This window comes from Sinohyriopsis cumingii, chromosome 16, assembly GCF_028554795.1.
Source record: "Sinohyriopsis cumingii isolate HCF-2022 chromosome 16, ASM2855479v2, whole genome shotgun sequence".
NCBI classification, from domain to species: Eukaryota; Metazoa; Mollusca; class Bivalvia; order Unionida; family Unionidae; genus Sinohyriopsis; species Sinohyriopsis cumingii.
In genome coordinates, this window is record NC_142976.1 from 11,803,622 (window position 1) to 11,821,473 (window position 17,852).

At 33.9% G+C, this 17,852-nt stretch overlaps 2 protein-coding genes across 4 annotated transcripts in view; one reads left to right on the forward strand and one right to left on the reverse strand.

The window, feature by feature from the left end:
* The window catches only part of LOC149779947 (pre-mRNA-splicing factor ATP-dependent RNA helicase PRP16-like), a 180,314-nt gene that overhangs the window by 48,612 nt on the left and 113,850 nt on the right, over positions 1–17,852 (reverse strand). Inside the window, exon 20 of the mRNA XM_089936642.1 lies at positions 1,007–1,155. Coding sequence (XP_089792768.1) covers positions 1,007–1,155 — 149 coding nt within the window. The remainder of the gene's footprint in view (positions 1–1,006; positions 1,156–17,852) is intronic.
* Positions 1–17,852, forward strand: part of LOC149779948 (uncharacterized) — a 50,968-nt gene that overhangs the window by 15,905 nt on the left and 17,211 nt on the right. The window contains exon 1 of one of the 3 annotated variants that reach the window (XM_089936645.1): positions 3,378–3,554. The exons of 1 other annotated variant lie outside the window; for it this stretch is intronic. The gene's annotated coding sequence lies outside the window, so the exon portion shown is untranslated. Of the gene's footprint in view, positions 1–3,377; positions 3,555–17,538; positions 17,701–17,852 lie in introns of those variants that run through there. One more of the 3 variants, XM_089936644.1, reaches the window with a different exon arrangement.

Sequence of the window (17,852 nt, forward strand, 5' to 3'; positions counted from 1 at the left end):
AGATGAAGAACAACAGGCCATCCCTAAGCTGTTCTGGTCTATGGACCAAACCTAACTTAACACATACATATGAGGGTCTTGTAAGCAATTCTCAGGGCACCAACTTGGACTTAACTCTGCTTTAAATGGCCCCAAAATTCCACACACTGAAAATTTCTTATCCAAAATGATTACAATGATCATTTCCAATCACCTTACAAAAATCCCTAAAGCAAAAAGAGATCAAATGAAATGATTACATTGTTCCCATTGAATCTTAAATACATGTAACAACAATAATTTTCGTAAAAAATGGATAATAATTGATAAACAAAAGATATCAATTGGCATTCAATGAAAGACTATTTATGACTGATACAATGAGATATAACAAAAAAACAGTCACAACCAGCTGGTCAAGACATGAATGAAACCTGTAACCCAATAACTGTGAATTTGGCAAGCTAACAAATCAACTAAAACAAACTTGGCCATTTCCATTGTATGCTAGAAAAAAATCTCAACTGTAAATAATGTCCATTCTTAACTGCCCTCAAGCTACTGGTTTTTATTATACCAATATAAGAAGTCATAACGTTCTAGATGTCAAGTCATTACATGTACTAAGAGCTATGTAAGGATACTGAAATCAGTTTATTTCTTCATATTTTAATTTCAAAGTTGCAGAATATTAAAAATTAAAACTGCACATATTTCAATGATTGTCGAAACATTAAATATTATTTTCAACATGTTTCAAATTACAAGAATCTGTTCTTCGCACATCTTGCCAGAGGTTCATTCGATTTTGGAAGGATCAGTATGATAACCTGAGTCTCTTTCAGGGAATTTAAGTATTTCAATTCACATCAGAAAGAGATGAGGATTTTCAAAATTGCTAACCAATGAACTACCATGGCTCCAACTGAGAGGTAATTTTAGCAGTTTAAAAGTGAATTATTAGAAAAATTGTGAAATGTATTTAAATACAAAAATAATATGCAGACCAGTTAATATGGTTACTGACCCACTTTTCTTCCACTGCAGGTAGACATTAAGGTAGGTAAGATGGTCACTTTCTGGGACCTGAAACTTTTCTCTTGCCCCATCAGAATCCTCTTCACGTCCTTTTGGTCGGTAGAAGATGGCTGGTACTGATAACATGGACACAATTATCTGAAAGAAGGCAAATGAAAACTCGTTTAGTACAATCAGGAAAATCAGAAACAAGTTATGGTGCAGTAAAGTCTGACCAAAGTGACCTATATGCAAAACTTAATGGAATAAATGTAAGGACAATGGTAACAATAATTGAATATGGTAATATATTAGTAACAACATTAATTGTATATGGTAATATATTAGTAACAACAATAATTGAATATGGTAATATATTAGTAACAACATTAATTGTATATGGTAATATATTAGTAACAACAATAATTGAATATGGTAATATATTAGTAACAACATTAATTGTATATGGTAATATATGTTGTTGTTGTTGTTGTTGGGTTTAATGCCATTTTTCAGCACACGATAGGCTATACATGGCGGCCAGTATTAATGGTGGAGGAAGAACCCGGGAAAACCCAGGAAAGAACCACCGACCCACAAGAAGCTACTGGCAAGCTTTCTCACATACCAATAATATATGAGTAATACCAATTAATTGTATACGGTAATATATTAGTAACAACATTAATTGTATATGGTAATGTATGAGTAATAACATTAATTGTATATGGCAATATGAATAATAACATTGTATATGGCATAATAATAATAATAATAATAATAATAATAATAAAGACTTTATTTAGAAAAGGTAACTCAATTAGTTACCGAACTAATCTACCTTGAGGCCTTCTATCTGTTATGTACAATATATACAAAATGATGTGAAGAATCTGGCTCTAGACTAAATAATTAAGTAATTTTAAGAATCAAAGTATCAAGCCTGGAACACATGCACAGGCATATGTTAAAACATAAACATACATAAAACATAAAATATCATCCTGCATTGAAAAATTCAACTATGAAAATGATGCAAAATTACAGAAAAGCAGGCTGTATTTTTTGTACTAGAACTGTTCAATTTTCTAAAGATTTCATCCATTCAAGACATTGATTATGAAAAGAAGAAATACTAGGAGCCATCAGTTATAACATGAATTTTGTATGTGGTAATACATGAGTAATAACATTAATTGTATATGGTTATGCATAGGTAATTATTTTAGGAGCTATGTGCTGTGGAATATTAAATATTGCATTTAAAAGAATGAAGTTCTGTGACTGAATGGAAATGTGACTTCAATTTAAAACATAATTTGCTCAGAAAAAAGCTGTCTATGGGTAAATTTTATCCAGTAGTTGTCCACTCAATGATGGATCATGCAAGCATGCTTTTCCAGTCTTACCAAGAAAGTATAGTAATTTTACAAAACATTAACATTATTGTCTTCTATGGGAACTGGATTAGTTAAACAAGTCCATGTGCCCTTTCCACAATTGTTGTGGGTATAACAAAATATCCAGTGGTTGATTCTGCTGATAAAATAACTGTTAAAGCTTTGTCTATGATTTTTTTGAAATTATGACAACTTTATAAGTTAAAAGTATCCTGACTGTGACATCATCAGAAATCTGATGTTTGATAAATTTTTCCTCCCTGTGATATGTAATATTCAAAGCAACTGGACATGCCTTTTACGTATAGTGTTGCATATCTGACAAACAGTGACCATGACCTTTCATCCATTGGTGATAAAAAAAACAAATGAGGAAAAACTGCACCAACCAAAAGTAACCCACCTTAATATGATAAAATATTTTCACCAATTCTGAGAGAAAATTTTGAAACCTAACATAAAATTTTACCTAAGATGACTTTGATTTCTGACCTTTAGACATAAATACAAACTAACCAACCTTTGTACTGCATTAAGTGTAAATGTATGTTTTGCCTATACAGTACTGCTGCTGTGGTATTCTCATTTTAAACAGTCACTAAAGCAACAGAAGTAGGTTACAATGACCTTCTTTACTTGTGTGTAAATATAAGTTTTCAAAATCTAGTTTGATGGTGGGGTGGGAGATTATTTTAAATTTGTTACACTTACACCTGGACTTTGGGCTAGGAGTCTCGGAAAAGGAAACCATTGCAGTAATAGCAGATAATGTACTACAGCTATTAAAATAATATTCCAACAGTGGATCATCAACCTACAGACTATTTCAAATATATAGGTTTATATTAAAACCTGGAACAATTATAACTTTTGCACACACACCCTAATTCAAGGAAATCTGGGATGCACACCTCTCTCTTCCTGCACACCATACTAAACTTCCAGTTAAATTATTTTTACATCGTAGCTGAACAATTTTCTTGGCTGATTGATTTAAATTGTTTCTGTTAAGAGAATTTACTGAATCTTTAAAACAAGGTTATACATTTGTGAAGATATCCTTTCAATTGTCCAGCTATCCAAGTAACAGTGTATTACATGTAATATTATGGAGCAACACTGTGCTGACTGTACTGGTTGATAGCAAGTACAATTAAGGTGAGTATAATCTACACAGGTACAATGATACCCTATAGTTACTAATGTGCATACACATCCAACTGTACAAACAAAGACCCAGATCTGCTTTGGTACAGTATGCCTACTGATAAGAAATACAAGTAAAATTATCAGAATAGATTTGAATCTTTCTATTTAGGCATGATAAACGAGCCATTTTAAACAATTTATTGAAGAGACCATCAATAAAATTTTATGTTTTTGCAGCAGAACAGTCATATTTTAACTTGCTACACAGAGGCTTCATTGAGAAATAAATTTAGTTTAAGTGTATGTCATACGTCTCCTTCTTTGGGGGTTCGAGTCTTGGCTTGGCCAATGTGGATATGTGAGAAAGCTTGCCAATAGCTTCATGTGGGCTGGAGATTTTTCCTGGGGTTTTCAATGGGCTTTTCCTCCACTCAGTATACTGGTGCCATGTACAGCCAATAATGTGCTGAAAAATTGCAATGAACCCAGAGCAACAACAACAAAATACAACTTCTGCAAGCAGCCATGTCATCAGTCGATCTAAGAATATCCCGATAGACCCTCATCTGCTAGTGTATTTAGTGTGACAGTTGAAAGTGATCTATTCCCCAAATATATTCAGAAGATCTGACAGCAAACAATGGGAGTTTAGTGGTGACCTATTCTCCCAAATAATTTTAACAAATCAGTGCGACCTAAAAGAATTGTACTTGTAATTTTTCCCAATATCCAAAATGGATCTGATAATATGTGTTAAAGTATATGGAAATCTTTATTTCAAAATGCAGGTTAATTACACACAATCATGTAACAAATCAATAATATGGATATTTGATTTTTTGGGGTCAAAAGAGGAATGTGTAGACAATTGCATTTTTCTACATGTTGTTGTTGTTACAGGGTTTAACGCCATTTTTCAGCACACAATAGGCTATACATGGCAGCCAGTATTAATGGTGGAGGAAGAACCCGGGAAAACCCTGGAAAGAACCACCGACCCACGAGAAGCTACTGGCAAGCTTTCTCACATACCTACATTGGCTGAATCCGAGACTCGAACCCACGCAGACAGAGGTGAGATGGTAATGATCTGTAACGGAGAGCGCTTTAAACCACCCAGCCACTCGGGGCCCCCCGCATTTTTCTATATATATATTAAATAGCTATATCACTCATCAAGACAAGTTTACTTCACATGTTTACCACAATATTTATCCTTGCTCAAAAATGGTAGTTCACTTCATTTGAACAGTTTTGTATACAAGACAGATTGCAGATGAATGGAACAATGACCAACCTACATTAGAGGCTTCACCAGAAACTTCAGACTTCTTTTATAACCAGGATGTGATGCCTGTCTATAAAGGACAATAGATCATACAATTGTTATCCTTTAGGGACATAAGTGATTTCTTGTACAGGTGAACATTGTTCTCTCCAGACCTTTTAAGAATGCTTAGAAAAATTACTGTCATTCAGCAACATGCCTTTGATCCCCTGTGATACCCTGCTTTCAAAAGTGACATCTTTCAAAACATTACAAAACTATGGTAAATTACCTTTTGGGCATTATATCTTGCTGGTTTGGTTTTAACAAAATTTTCAGCAGATGATAGACTATACATTGTGGCCAGTATATCTGGTGGAGAAAGAACTGGGAAACCCTAGAAGATCGATAATACATGGGAAGCTGCTGACAAGCTTTCTCACAAACACACCATGGCCAAGCATGAGACTTGAACCCATATGGATACAGGTGAGATGTGAGGCAAGCGCCTTATACCACTCTGTCACCTGGGGTCACTGGGCATTTTATGTTGTTGTTGTTGTAGGGTTTAGCACCATTTTTCAGCACACGATAGGCTATACATGGTAGCCAGTATTGATGGTGGAGGAAGAACCCGGTAAAACCCCGGAAAGAACCACCAACCCACAAGAAGCTACTGGCAAGTGACATTTTATGTACCACTGTTTGATATTATCATCAATATTACTCTTATAACATGAGGCCCAAGTGGGTTTGATATCAATCTGTTGGCTTAACAGTTTACCATTCCACTAAGCAGGATTCTGTAGTTGTGTAAAACTGTCATCCTATGCAAACCATCTCAAAACTTTTATATCATATAAATTTTATCAATTTGACATTTGATTAGTCTGAGATAAAACATAATATACATAGTTTTAGTTCTCATTTGAACTCATCTGAGATCTTGATTATATAAACCTATTTACCAAATCTTTTCACAAATGGATGAGAAATAACAATCTGACCCAATCATTTCATTAACTAACAGATCTTGCCTCATTTAAAATCTAAGACCATGATTGCTGTTGTTGTTGTTGTTGCTGTAGGGTTTAACACCATTTTTCAGCACACGATAGGCTATACAAAGCAGCCAGTATTAATGGTGGAGGAAGAAACCAGGAAAATGTTGGAAAGAACCACCGACACACAAGAAGCTACTGGCAAGCTTTCTCACACACCCACATTGGCTGAGCCCGAGACTCAAACCCATGCAGACAGAGTTGAGATCTGTAACGGTGAGAGCTTTAGACCACTCGGCCACTCAGGGCTCCTAAGACCATGATGGTATAAGCCTATTGACCAAGTTTCTGCAAAATCCTATTGAAATTTCGTCTTTAGCAACTCAGCAAATCACTCCAATATGTGTCGATCCTGCTCATAATCTAACTCATTCAATGTACAGTTTGATAATGTAAGACCAGGTAGATTGGATCAAACTCGATCACAAATAGATTCAATAGATTATTGACAATCATAGCCAATCAGATGAAAGATCACCTCATTAATATGCATGATTCTAGCTCATTATCAAATTTGTCAGAGATCATAATGATGCATGCCTGTATTACAAGTTTCATCAAAATCAGATAAAAAATGTGGCCTTCAGAATGGTAACAAGCTCAATGAATCAGATGCAAGATGACTTCATCAGTATGTGTGGATTTTGCTTGTTGTAAGTCCATATTCCCACAGTAATATTCTGTAAGATGGTACTATTATATATTTCATGTAGGAGAGTTTCCAATGAAAATAAATAAATTCTTGAGTGAGAAAATTTCAACTTAATACTATTATTATCTAAATTGTACTATACTAACTCTGAGCCTAACTATTACACAAAACCCAACTTTTGGAAGGATCAAACTGACTTGCATTATTACATCATCAATCATTTTTCTCGGGTCAATTTATTCAAAGACAAAAATAACGTCTACCTGTCAAAAGTTACAAAATGTACTGGTATTTTAACTGCACATTACCAATTAATAAGTTACAATGAAATGCAAACATCATATACACAGCTAGGGCATCGCATAATGTATTAGCAAATTAGGGTCTCTGGTGCTTGCATGAAATCACAAGTGCTTTAGAATCTGTAATTTTACCTCCACTTTTAATTAAACATTTTTGGAAGTAAAGAAATAATTATAGACAAAATATTATTTATCATTATCTTAGGTAAAGCTGATGTAAATATATTCCTAAATATATGAAACTTTGATTTAATTCTTATTAAAAATAAATTCTGCTGTTGAAAAATTTAAATCTTTGTGAAAGCATGTCACATTTTATCCAGGCCTGCTTAATCTCGATGAACATCATGGCTGTATAATACCAGAACTATTGTATGAAGCACATTTATATATTAATCCCTGCAGAGTAATGAAGCTCACTTTTTCACTGATTTTTTTACAAAAGCACTATATCAACATCATATCAAAGTCTGCTGGTACATACAAATGTTAGTTGGTAGAATGTTGACATGCTTAGCCAATCAGATGAAAGATCGCCTCATAAATATGCATGATTCCAGCTCATTATCAAACTTGTCAGAGATCATGATGTTATATGACTATATTAATGCATTAATGTTGACATGCTTAGCCAATAAGATGAAAGATCACCTCATTAATATGCATGATTCTAGCTCATTATTAAACTTGTCAGAGATCATAATGATGCATGCGTGTATTACAACTTTCATCAAAATCAGATAAAAAATGTGGCCTTCAGAATGGCAACAAGTTCAATGAATCAGATGCAAGATCACTGCATGGTTGTTGTTGTTGTTGTTGTTCTAGGGTTTAACACCATTTCTCAGCACAAGATAGGCTATACATGGCGGCCAGTATAACTGGTGGAGGAAGAACCCTGGAAAACCCAGGGAAGAACCACCGACCCACGAGAAGCTACTGGCAGGCTTTCCCACGTACCCACGCTAGCCGAGCCTTGGACTCGAACCCTCGCAGACAGAGGTGAGATGGTAGTGATTCAGAACGGTGAGCGCTCTAGACCACTCGGCCACTCGGGGCCCCTAGGTATGCATGGATTTTGCTAATTACTGAATTCATACTGGTCACTGAAAATAAAAGTCTATGTCCCACATTTGATCAAAACTGGACCAGAACTATGACCTTCAGAGTTCAGCCCATCAGACACAAGATTACGTCATTAATGTGTGAGTATTTTGCTTAACTATCAAATCCATCAAAGGTCTCGATGACATAAAACAACATTCCAAGATTAATCAAAATCTGATCAGAAATATGGCCTCCATACTGGTCACAATCAGATGCAATGGTTCTCATCAGATGCAATGGTTCTCACTACTGTGAAACTCATCCGTGATCATGATGACAAGTTTATACATGTATTCCTTATAGTATAAGTTTCATAAAACTGGATCAGAAATATGTCATTCAGAGTCAGGGTGGACTTCACATTAAAACCTTAATAGATGCTAAAAAATGAAACCATCAGTAATGTTCTGTAAGATGGTACTATTATATATTTGACATATAAGATTTTCCAGTGAAAATAAATGTATTCTTGAGTGAGAAAATTTCCATTTCGCATTATGATCTAATCAAATATTTCTCTTCTAATCTGTGTTATACTGCCTTTGAGCCTAATTATTTCACAAAACCCAACTTTTGGAAGGATCAAATTGACTTGCATTATTACATCATCAATCATTTTTCTCTGGTCAATTTATTCAACGACAAAAAAAACATCTACCTGTCAAAAGTTACAAAATGTACTGATATTTTAACTGCACATACCAATGTATAACTAAAACTGAACTGCAGACATCATATACACAGCTAGGACATCGCATATTGCATTAGCAAATTAGGGTCTCTGGTGCTCGAATGAAATCACAAGTGCTTATGAATCTGTAATTTTACCTCCACTTTTAATGAAACATTTTTGGATTTAAAAAAGAAATTATTACAGGTAAAAAAATTATTTAACATTATCTTAGGTATAGCTGATGTAAATATATTCCTGCCTCCCCTGGTATCCCACCCCTGCACCATGAATCTATAACAAAAAAAGTGTACAACTCTTCTAAAACAATGGCAGTAAAATGATTGATCAACATACTTCTACTTAAGTATGCAATAATATGTATTGGGTTTTACAGCATACCACTAAGAACTCAAACTACATTCACAAAATTCTGTCACACATTATCATCCAACTGCAAGTCAGAAAGTGCAAAAATACTTTTTAACAAACTTTGCAACAGAAAATAGACACCCCCACCCCTCTCGTTACTGGGTTTCGTTTCCTTGAGACTAATAAAGCTGTTTGATAAATCAATGTTATTTCTGTAATCTGGCAACAAATAGCTTTAACATGTGTTTGTTTTATTTTAATCCTTTAAAAAAGAGAATTATAATTTATTTTATGTTGTTTCAATGCAAATGTATCTTTATAGCTTTGGTAGATGTCATTTCCACTTACTGACTAAAACTGGTATGTACTGACATAAGGCTGGAAAGAAGCAAGAAAAAGCATAATGAATTCAAAACACTAGTATTAATAAAATGAAATAAAGAATAATAAATGATACTTGAGTATGAAATTTAGATTTAATACTTGTTAAAATTGATACTTCATTCAAGTGAAAATGTTGTCCAAAAATTTAAACCCTTGTGAAATCATGTCTTATTTTATCCAGGCATGCTTAATCCCATTGAATTACATGACTAAAATACTAAAACTATTGGATGAAACACAATTACTAATGAAACACTAGGTATGTACACTAATCACTGCATTCTACTCAAGCCCACACTTAATCCCAATGAACTAGATCACTATAAAATACTGTAACTATTGTACAAAGCACAATTACTAATGAAACACTAGGTATATACACTAATTACTGCAGTCTGCTCAAGCCCACACTTAATCCCAATGAACTACATTGCTATAAAATACAGCAACTATTGTATAAAATACAGTAACTATTGTATTGTGCATGTGCCACTTTTTTCTGACTGCACCGCAGCCTGCTAGTTGTTCCTGGGGAAGGGGATGGTGCCACCTCCCCCAGGCTTTTATGGATTCAAGGAACCCTGATAGTTTGGCCTCAATCTGTGGGTCCATAAAGGTCCCTACAGTTGAATGGTTGGCTGTCATTAGTGGGAAGGAGAGCTCGGAAACGGTCCTGCTTGCTTTACATTGCTGGTTTCTTGTTGCATTTGCCTGGTGGTGTTTTTTTTTTTTTTTTCCTTCTTCAAAATGTTCTAAAAGAAGGGGGGATGTTCTGTGCTGTTTATAGAGGTTCTTAGTAGATATCATGTACGAAGAGAGATTTTCAAGGTTATTATGGGATTACAAGTCGAGGTGTTTAGGGTGTGTTTCCTACGTTATGTTATTTATAAGTTTTTAGATATTACCTCTTTAAGTTATTTATTTATTGATGTTTTTAGAGATTGAATGTTATTTATACTTTATTTAGCAAGAGACCGGAGTCCTAGCCGATTACACGGTTCGTTAAGGACATCTAGGACCGGAATCCTAGCTGATTACTCGGTTCATTAAGGACATCTAGGACATCCGATTTTGCGGTTTCCTTAGTTTTTTATAGGTGCTTCGTAAGTGAATTATTTATTAATACTTTTATAAAATTAATGATATGTTATGGTTTTTTAAGTGGTGGCTTCTAAATTTATTTAGCTAGTTACTGGGTCTTTTGGTTTTGTGGGGATAGTAATTATATTTTGTTCCTAAGTCCTGCTGAGTCTATGAATTGATTTATATTTTTATATGCTGATTGTTTATTTTTATTAGAGTCCATAAGTAACTCTGGGTATGTGTGTGGTGATCCAATCTCTTTTTGATTTTTGATAAATATTTTCCAAGCGGGTTGATATTTTGGGCATATATTGAATACGTGGTGTAGATCTTCGGTGGTGTGGCAGTTAAAGCAGTTAATGGTTGCTGGTTTGGGTCCTATAAACCTTCCAAAACTGCTTGCTAGTTTTGTTTTTCCAGTTATTATCCTGTTTATGGTTTTCTGTTCTAAACAGGTACCCTTAGGTAGCTGTATGTTCCTATCTACGTTTTTTTGGGTTTCATGCTGCTTTTTACCTTTTGTGGAGGAGTTCCAAAAATCTTGCCATGTTTGGTCTAATATATGTTTGTGCGAAGCTTATTGCTTCTGTAGAGCTATAGTTAAGCTTGATAGAGTTTTGATCTCCTAGTTTGGTTTTTGCAACTCTGTCTGCTGTTTCGTTGCCAGAGATTCCAATGTGCGACGGTATCCACATGAGCTTGACTAATTGATGTGCTGTGGTGATATCATCGATTAATTGGCATGCTCTGTCGAGGAATTGTTCCCTAGAGTGTGTATTGCAATTTTGGATCGATTTGATAACGCTTAGGGAATCGCTTATAATGACTGCTTTAGGTATTTGGTTGTCTTTGATCCACTGTAGTGATTCAAGTATAGCCCAGAATTCAGTGGTGTAAATGGAGCAATAGTCAAGTAATCTGGATCCCGTTTGTATATTGAATTCAGGGATGACTATTGCTGCTGCTGTTCTTGGTGGGTTGTTCGTTTTTGATCCATCGGTATATATTTTAACATAGTCCGGGTATTTTTGGTTGATTTCGTTTACCAGTACAGGTTTGAGTAAGTTTTCTTGTCCTTCTTTATTGCCTAATTTGGTAGCTTCAATGTTAATCCTTGGTGGTTTTTGTAACCATGGTGATTTGTTCTGGTCTGTATTGTTTGTTACCTGTTTTTTTAGTAGAGGTATCTTTTCTCTTAGCTCAAGGATTACTTTGCCACTTGGTGTGATAGGTATGATTTTGGGTTTGAAGACAACTTTACATTTATTTATAGCTATTTTGGTGGGATGGTTGTCTGGGTGGGTATCTAATCGAATGGAGTATCGGAGAAGCAGTTCTTGCTTGCGTAATTTTAAGGGTAGTTCTCCTGTTAGTGTTTGTAGTTCTTCTAATGATGTTGAGGGGAGTGTTCCTGTGCATAACAGCAAGGCTTTTCTCTGGATAGTGTCAAGTTTTTGTAGTACAGGCTGCTTAGCCAAGTTATATGCTTGGCAACCGTAATCCAGTTTTGATCTAATTAGGCTTTTATATATCGTGAGGAGGGTTTCCTGGTTGGATCCCCAGTCAGTCCCTGTGATGTTCCTGAGTAAATTGAGATCTTTGTTACAATTCTGGGTGAGTTGTTCAATGTGCTGTTTCCATGTGAGGTGGTTGTCAAAGAACATTCCTAGGAAGTTTACTACTGTTACGTATTTGATTAATTCATTTTGTATATAGAAGTTTGGATAGACTAGGTTGTTATTTCGTTTGGGGGTGAATATGATTGCCACAGTTTTTTCATGAGATATTTTGAAACCCCATTTGTCCGCCCATCTCCCTATGTTGTCCAGGCTCTGCTGGATTTCTTTAACTACTGTAATATTGGCAGGATTTCCATTCCTCCATATGCCACTATCATCTGCAAATTGTGACAAGTTTATTTTTGTGGAGGCTACATTGAGGTCAAGGTCGTTTACCATTAGGTTAAATAGTAACGGACTTATTACACTGCCTTGCGGTGTTCCATTTTCAAGCGAAAATTCTTCCGAATGGGTGTTGCCTATTCTTGTGGTAATTTTCCGGCCTGTGAGGAAATCGCCAATCCAGTTGAACAAGCGTCCAGTTATTCCAAATATTACTAATGAAACACTAGGTATATACACTAATTACTGCAGTCTACTCAAGCCCACACTTAATCCCAATGAACTACATTGCTATAAAATACAGTAACTATTGTATGAAGCACAATTACTAATGAAACACTGGGTATATACACTAATTACTGCAGTCTACTCAAGCCCACACTTAATCCCAATGAACTACATCACTATAAAATACTGTAACTATTGTATGAAGCACAAATACTAATGAAACACTAGGTATATACAAGGTATATACACTAATTACTGCAGTATACTCAAGCCCACACCTAATCCCAATGAACTACATCACTATAAAATACTGTAACTATTGTACGAAGCACAATTACTAATGAAACACTAGGTATATACACTAATTACTGCAGTCTACTCAATCTCACACTTAATCCCAATGAACTACATCACTATAAAATACTGTAACTACTGTATGAAACACAATTACTAATGAAACACTAGGTATATACACTAATTACTGATTAACACTAGGTATATACACTAATTACTGCAGTATACTCAAGCTCAAGCTTTTTCACTTATTTCTGGATAAAAGCATTATATCACAACAGATCAAAGTTTGTTGGTACATGCAAATGTTTATCAGATAAATGATCCTGAAATTGTTGAATTAAACAAGTCCAGAATTCTCAAATTTAGTTATAATTAGGTCCAATCCTTCACACATTTTTGCATGAGCCACAATTGTCCAATGAGCATGAATCAGCTTGATTGACAAAGTTGTAAGTCAAGTTTAGTGGATGAAGTATACAAGGCAGGCTCAAAGACATCAGCAATTCCATGTTTTTCAATTACGTTGGCATCTTTGCAATTTGATGGGCTTTAAACACATCAAATATTCAATTTCTTATGTTCCCACTGCTTACTAACTGCAGTGAGCAAGGGGCAGCTGGTCACATGGTATTTGGGTCACATGTGGAATGATGACATTATCTTAAATGAGATCTACCCAAAGTTAAATTGTACCCTTCTTAAACTACTTTGTTAATGTCAAGGTCATCAGAAAGTAATTTAAGATGCAACTTTGTGGAGTGTTTTAAGAGAGAAATCATTCACATGAACTTAAATAGCCAATTAGCTTCGTTTTGTTGGCTGTGATGGCTCCCTTTTATCTTGCACAGAAGTGATTGATCTTGATGTGTTTGATTTGTGCTCAGATGAGCCATAGTGTTGTCTTAATCATTAAAACAACTGCCGTTTGTTGTCCACATAGTTTTATTCTTTTGTATTCTTTATTATGGGTATCTGTTGATGTAAACTCACAAAATTAAATTAAATACTTGCAAATATGCAAACTTTGACTGGCAGAACCTTGAATTTAAGTACTCACAAAAGCATCTTTTTTTTTATTATATAGAACCATGAAAACTGAGACCCATGAAAATAAATCATTCGTCTGTATTTACCAAGTTTCCCAGCTCCATTAAAGCTGCACGATTATTTGTGCTAATGAGATTGAGTCATACATTACATTAAGCTGCATGACTAGTTGTGCTAATGAGACTGCCATACATTGCATTAAGATGCAAGCCAAAAAGGGAAATAACTAGAGGAAGAAACTGATTTGTTGATATACACATCTTCAGATGATGACCATAATATTTACCAAGTTTGGCAAATGATCAAAAACTGCACTACTAGTTTCACTACTGATATTCTGATCATGAAATGCATCAAAACGTAACTACTAGGTATTTGTAAAATTTCGGTATTTAAGCTTATTGCAAGGAAAATAAATTATTTTTTGAATTTTACAAAACTTGCTGGATGTTGCTTTTTATCTCTACTTGGTTTATGACCATAGAGTTGTAACAACATAATTCTGTAAATAAATACATACACAGTAACAACACTAAGTACTTGAGGTGGCCTTAGGTGGCAGAGTGGTCTCAATTGCTTGCCTTTATCCATCACTGCCACCTCACCTCTGTGCATGTAGGTTTGAGTCTTGTGCTTGGCCAATGTGGGTATGTGAGAAAGCTGGTGATTTTACTGGGTTCTCCCTCCACCAGTTACTCTGGCTATTATGCATAGCATATCATGTGTTGTTAACACATTAACCCTAGTGACGACTTAACGGGGCAGGAGGTAGTAGCCTACTGCTGAGCTCTGTAGCATCATGGTCATGCAAGATACACTAAAGTGGGTGGTATTATAGGAAGATAGACAGATGTAGCTCTACAATGATACCAAATAATCTGGAATATCTAGTTGCACTACAAAATACAGGAGAAAAAACCTCATTTTTTGGACCTGACTTTTACCCTTCTGCTCATGCACAAGTCAAATAGCCAATGAAAAACAATGTTTCTAAAGCAACTAGGCAGCATGTTATTGAAAGATCACCGGGGATTTGGTGTTTTCGGATCTATTCAGAAATAGCTTTCAAAATGTGTTTCCTACTCAACTTTCAGGCGAAAATGACAAAAACCTCCAGGGGTTAATGTGTTAAATGGCATTAAACTCAAAACAACAACAACAACAACAACAGTAACTAGGTACTATAAACTGATACAAAGTAACATCACTAAGTACTGTAAATATAATAACACTGCTAGGTACTGTAAATAAACACACAGTAACATTACTAGGTGCTGTAAATAAATACATTGCATCATCATAGGTATTATAGATAAATACATAGTAACATCACTAAGTTCTGCAAATAAAATAGATAGCAACCACTAGATACTGTAAATAAATAGTAAATAAATACACAGTAACATCACTAGGCACTGTAATAAAATACACATTAATATCTCTAAGTACAACAAATAAACACACAGTAACATTACTAGGTGCTGTAAATAAATACATTGCATCATCATAGGTATTATAGATAAATACATAGTAACATCACTAAGTTCTGTAAATAAAATAGATAGCAACCACTAGATACTGTAAATAAATAGTAAATAAATACACAGTAACATCACTAGGCACTGTAATAAAATACACATTAATATCTCTAAGTACAACAAATAAATACACAGTAACATCACTAAGTACTGTAAATAAATACATTGCATCATCATAGGTATTATAGATAAATACATAGTAACATCACTAAGTTCTGTAAATAAAATAGATAGCAAGCACTAGATACTGTAAATAAATAAACAGTAACATTACTAGGTACTGTAAATAAATACATTGCATCATCATAGGTATTATAGATAAATACATAGTAACATCACTAAGTTCTGTAAATAAAATAGATAGCAACCACTAGATACTGTAAATAAATACACAGTAACATCACTACGCACTGTAATAAAATACACATTAACATCTCTAAGTACAACAAATAAATACACAGTAACATCACTAAGTCCTGTAAATAAATACACAGTAACATCACTAGTACTCTAATAAAAAACACAGTAAAATCACTAAGTACAACAAATAAATACACAGTAACATCACTAAGTAATACAAATAAATACACAGTAACATCACTAAGTACTTTATATAAAAACCATAGTAACATCACTAAGTACTGTAAATAAATATATAGTAGCATCTATAAGTGATATGTAAGAAATATTACTAAGTTCTGTAAATAACTACTCGGTCTCTCTACCAACATAATTATGGCTCAATAATTGTCTGAAAAGTCAATTTCTGTCTTAGACATTGAGTTTCTTGCAGGCACATGTTTATTTTTGCCACAAAAATGTTGGAGGTCCAGTGTGCTTATTTTCTATATGCACTAATTTTTGTATGTGCCTACTTTTGTACAGGTTTATTTTCACATACTTATAGTTTCTATACAAGTTTACATACTTCTGTAGATTTACTGTAAAAGATTATACTCACCTACTTCTATACACTTTCTGTACAAGTTTATTTTATGATACACAGGTACATTTTCTGTACAAGTTTATTTTATGATACATAGGTACATTTTCTGTACAAGTTTATTTTATGATACATAGGTACATTTTCTGTACAAGTTTATTTTATGATACATAGGTATATTTTCTGTACAAGTTTATTTTATGATACATAGGTATATTTTCTGTACAAGTTTATTTTATGATACATAGGTATATTTTCTGTACAAGTTTATTTTATGATACATAGGTATATTTTCTGTACAAGTTTATTTTATGATACATAGGTATATTTTCTGTACAAGTTTATTTTATGATACATAGGTACATTTTCTGTACAAGTTTATTTTATGATACATAGGTATATTTTCTGTACAAGTTTATTTTATGATACATAGGTACATTTTCTGTACGAGTTTATTTTATGATACATAGGTACATTTTCTGTACGAGTTTATTTTATGATACATAGGTACATTTTCTGTACGAGTTTATTTTATGATACATAGGTACATTTTCTGTACAAGTTTATTTTATGATACATAGGTACATTTTCTGTACGTGTTTATTTTATGATACATAGGTACATTTTCTGTACAAGTTTATTTTATGATACATAGGTATATTTTCTGTATAAGTTTATTTTTATACATTTCCATTTATTTTCTGCAAAAGCTTATTTTTACATACTTGTTTTGTTATTCAAATCATACACTATACAATTATGCTTAGAGGTGAATTCCCTAAATCCACTCATATATTGTGATTTTACTCTGTGGAAATTGAAAGACTCATCAAATTTTGGAGGATTTTAAAAAAAGAAAAATCCCCCAAAACATTGCTATAAGTTAGGGAAATTGCACTTTAATGCAGTTCAAGGTCTTTTTTTTTTAGCAAAGTAGCATCAAATACAGAATCAACCTGGTTGCTTTCAGCAAAAAAGTGGTCTCAAGAAGTAGTGTGTATGTGTATGAAGCTACAGACATTTAAACTTTCTGCACACATGTCTTCTGAAACAAACCAACAATTGCACACTTCCCTCTTTAAAAACATAAAGATCCTGCACACATCCCTAGTCATTACACACCACCCCAATCATTCCACACCCTACTTAACCTTCATTCTTCAAGAACTTTTCAGTGTCATTTTGTATTTATATATGATAGTTACTTTCATATATTTGGGAACATTAAGGATATTCACTCAGTCAAAGCTATTCTTCATGGTAGACGACATTCCATAATACTGATTGTGTGACGATATCCAAGGTAAGTAAAAACAGGTCATTTAATATCTGACACCTCAATCCAATTACAAGTCAAAAGGTTTGTGTACCTTTCTTCCATGAATAGCTGTAAATAAGCTTAGATGCCATACATGGAGGCTATACCTCCATTTCTGTATTTTCACATCTGTGGTA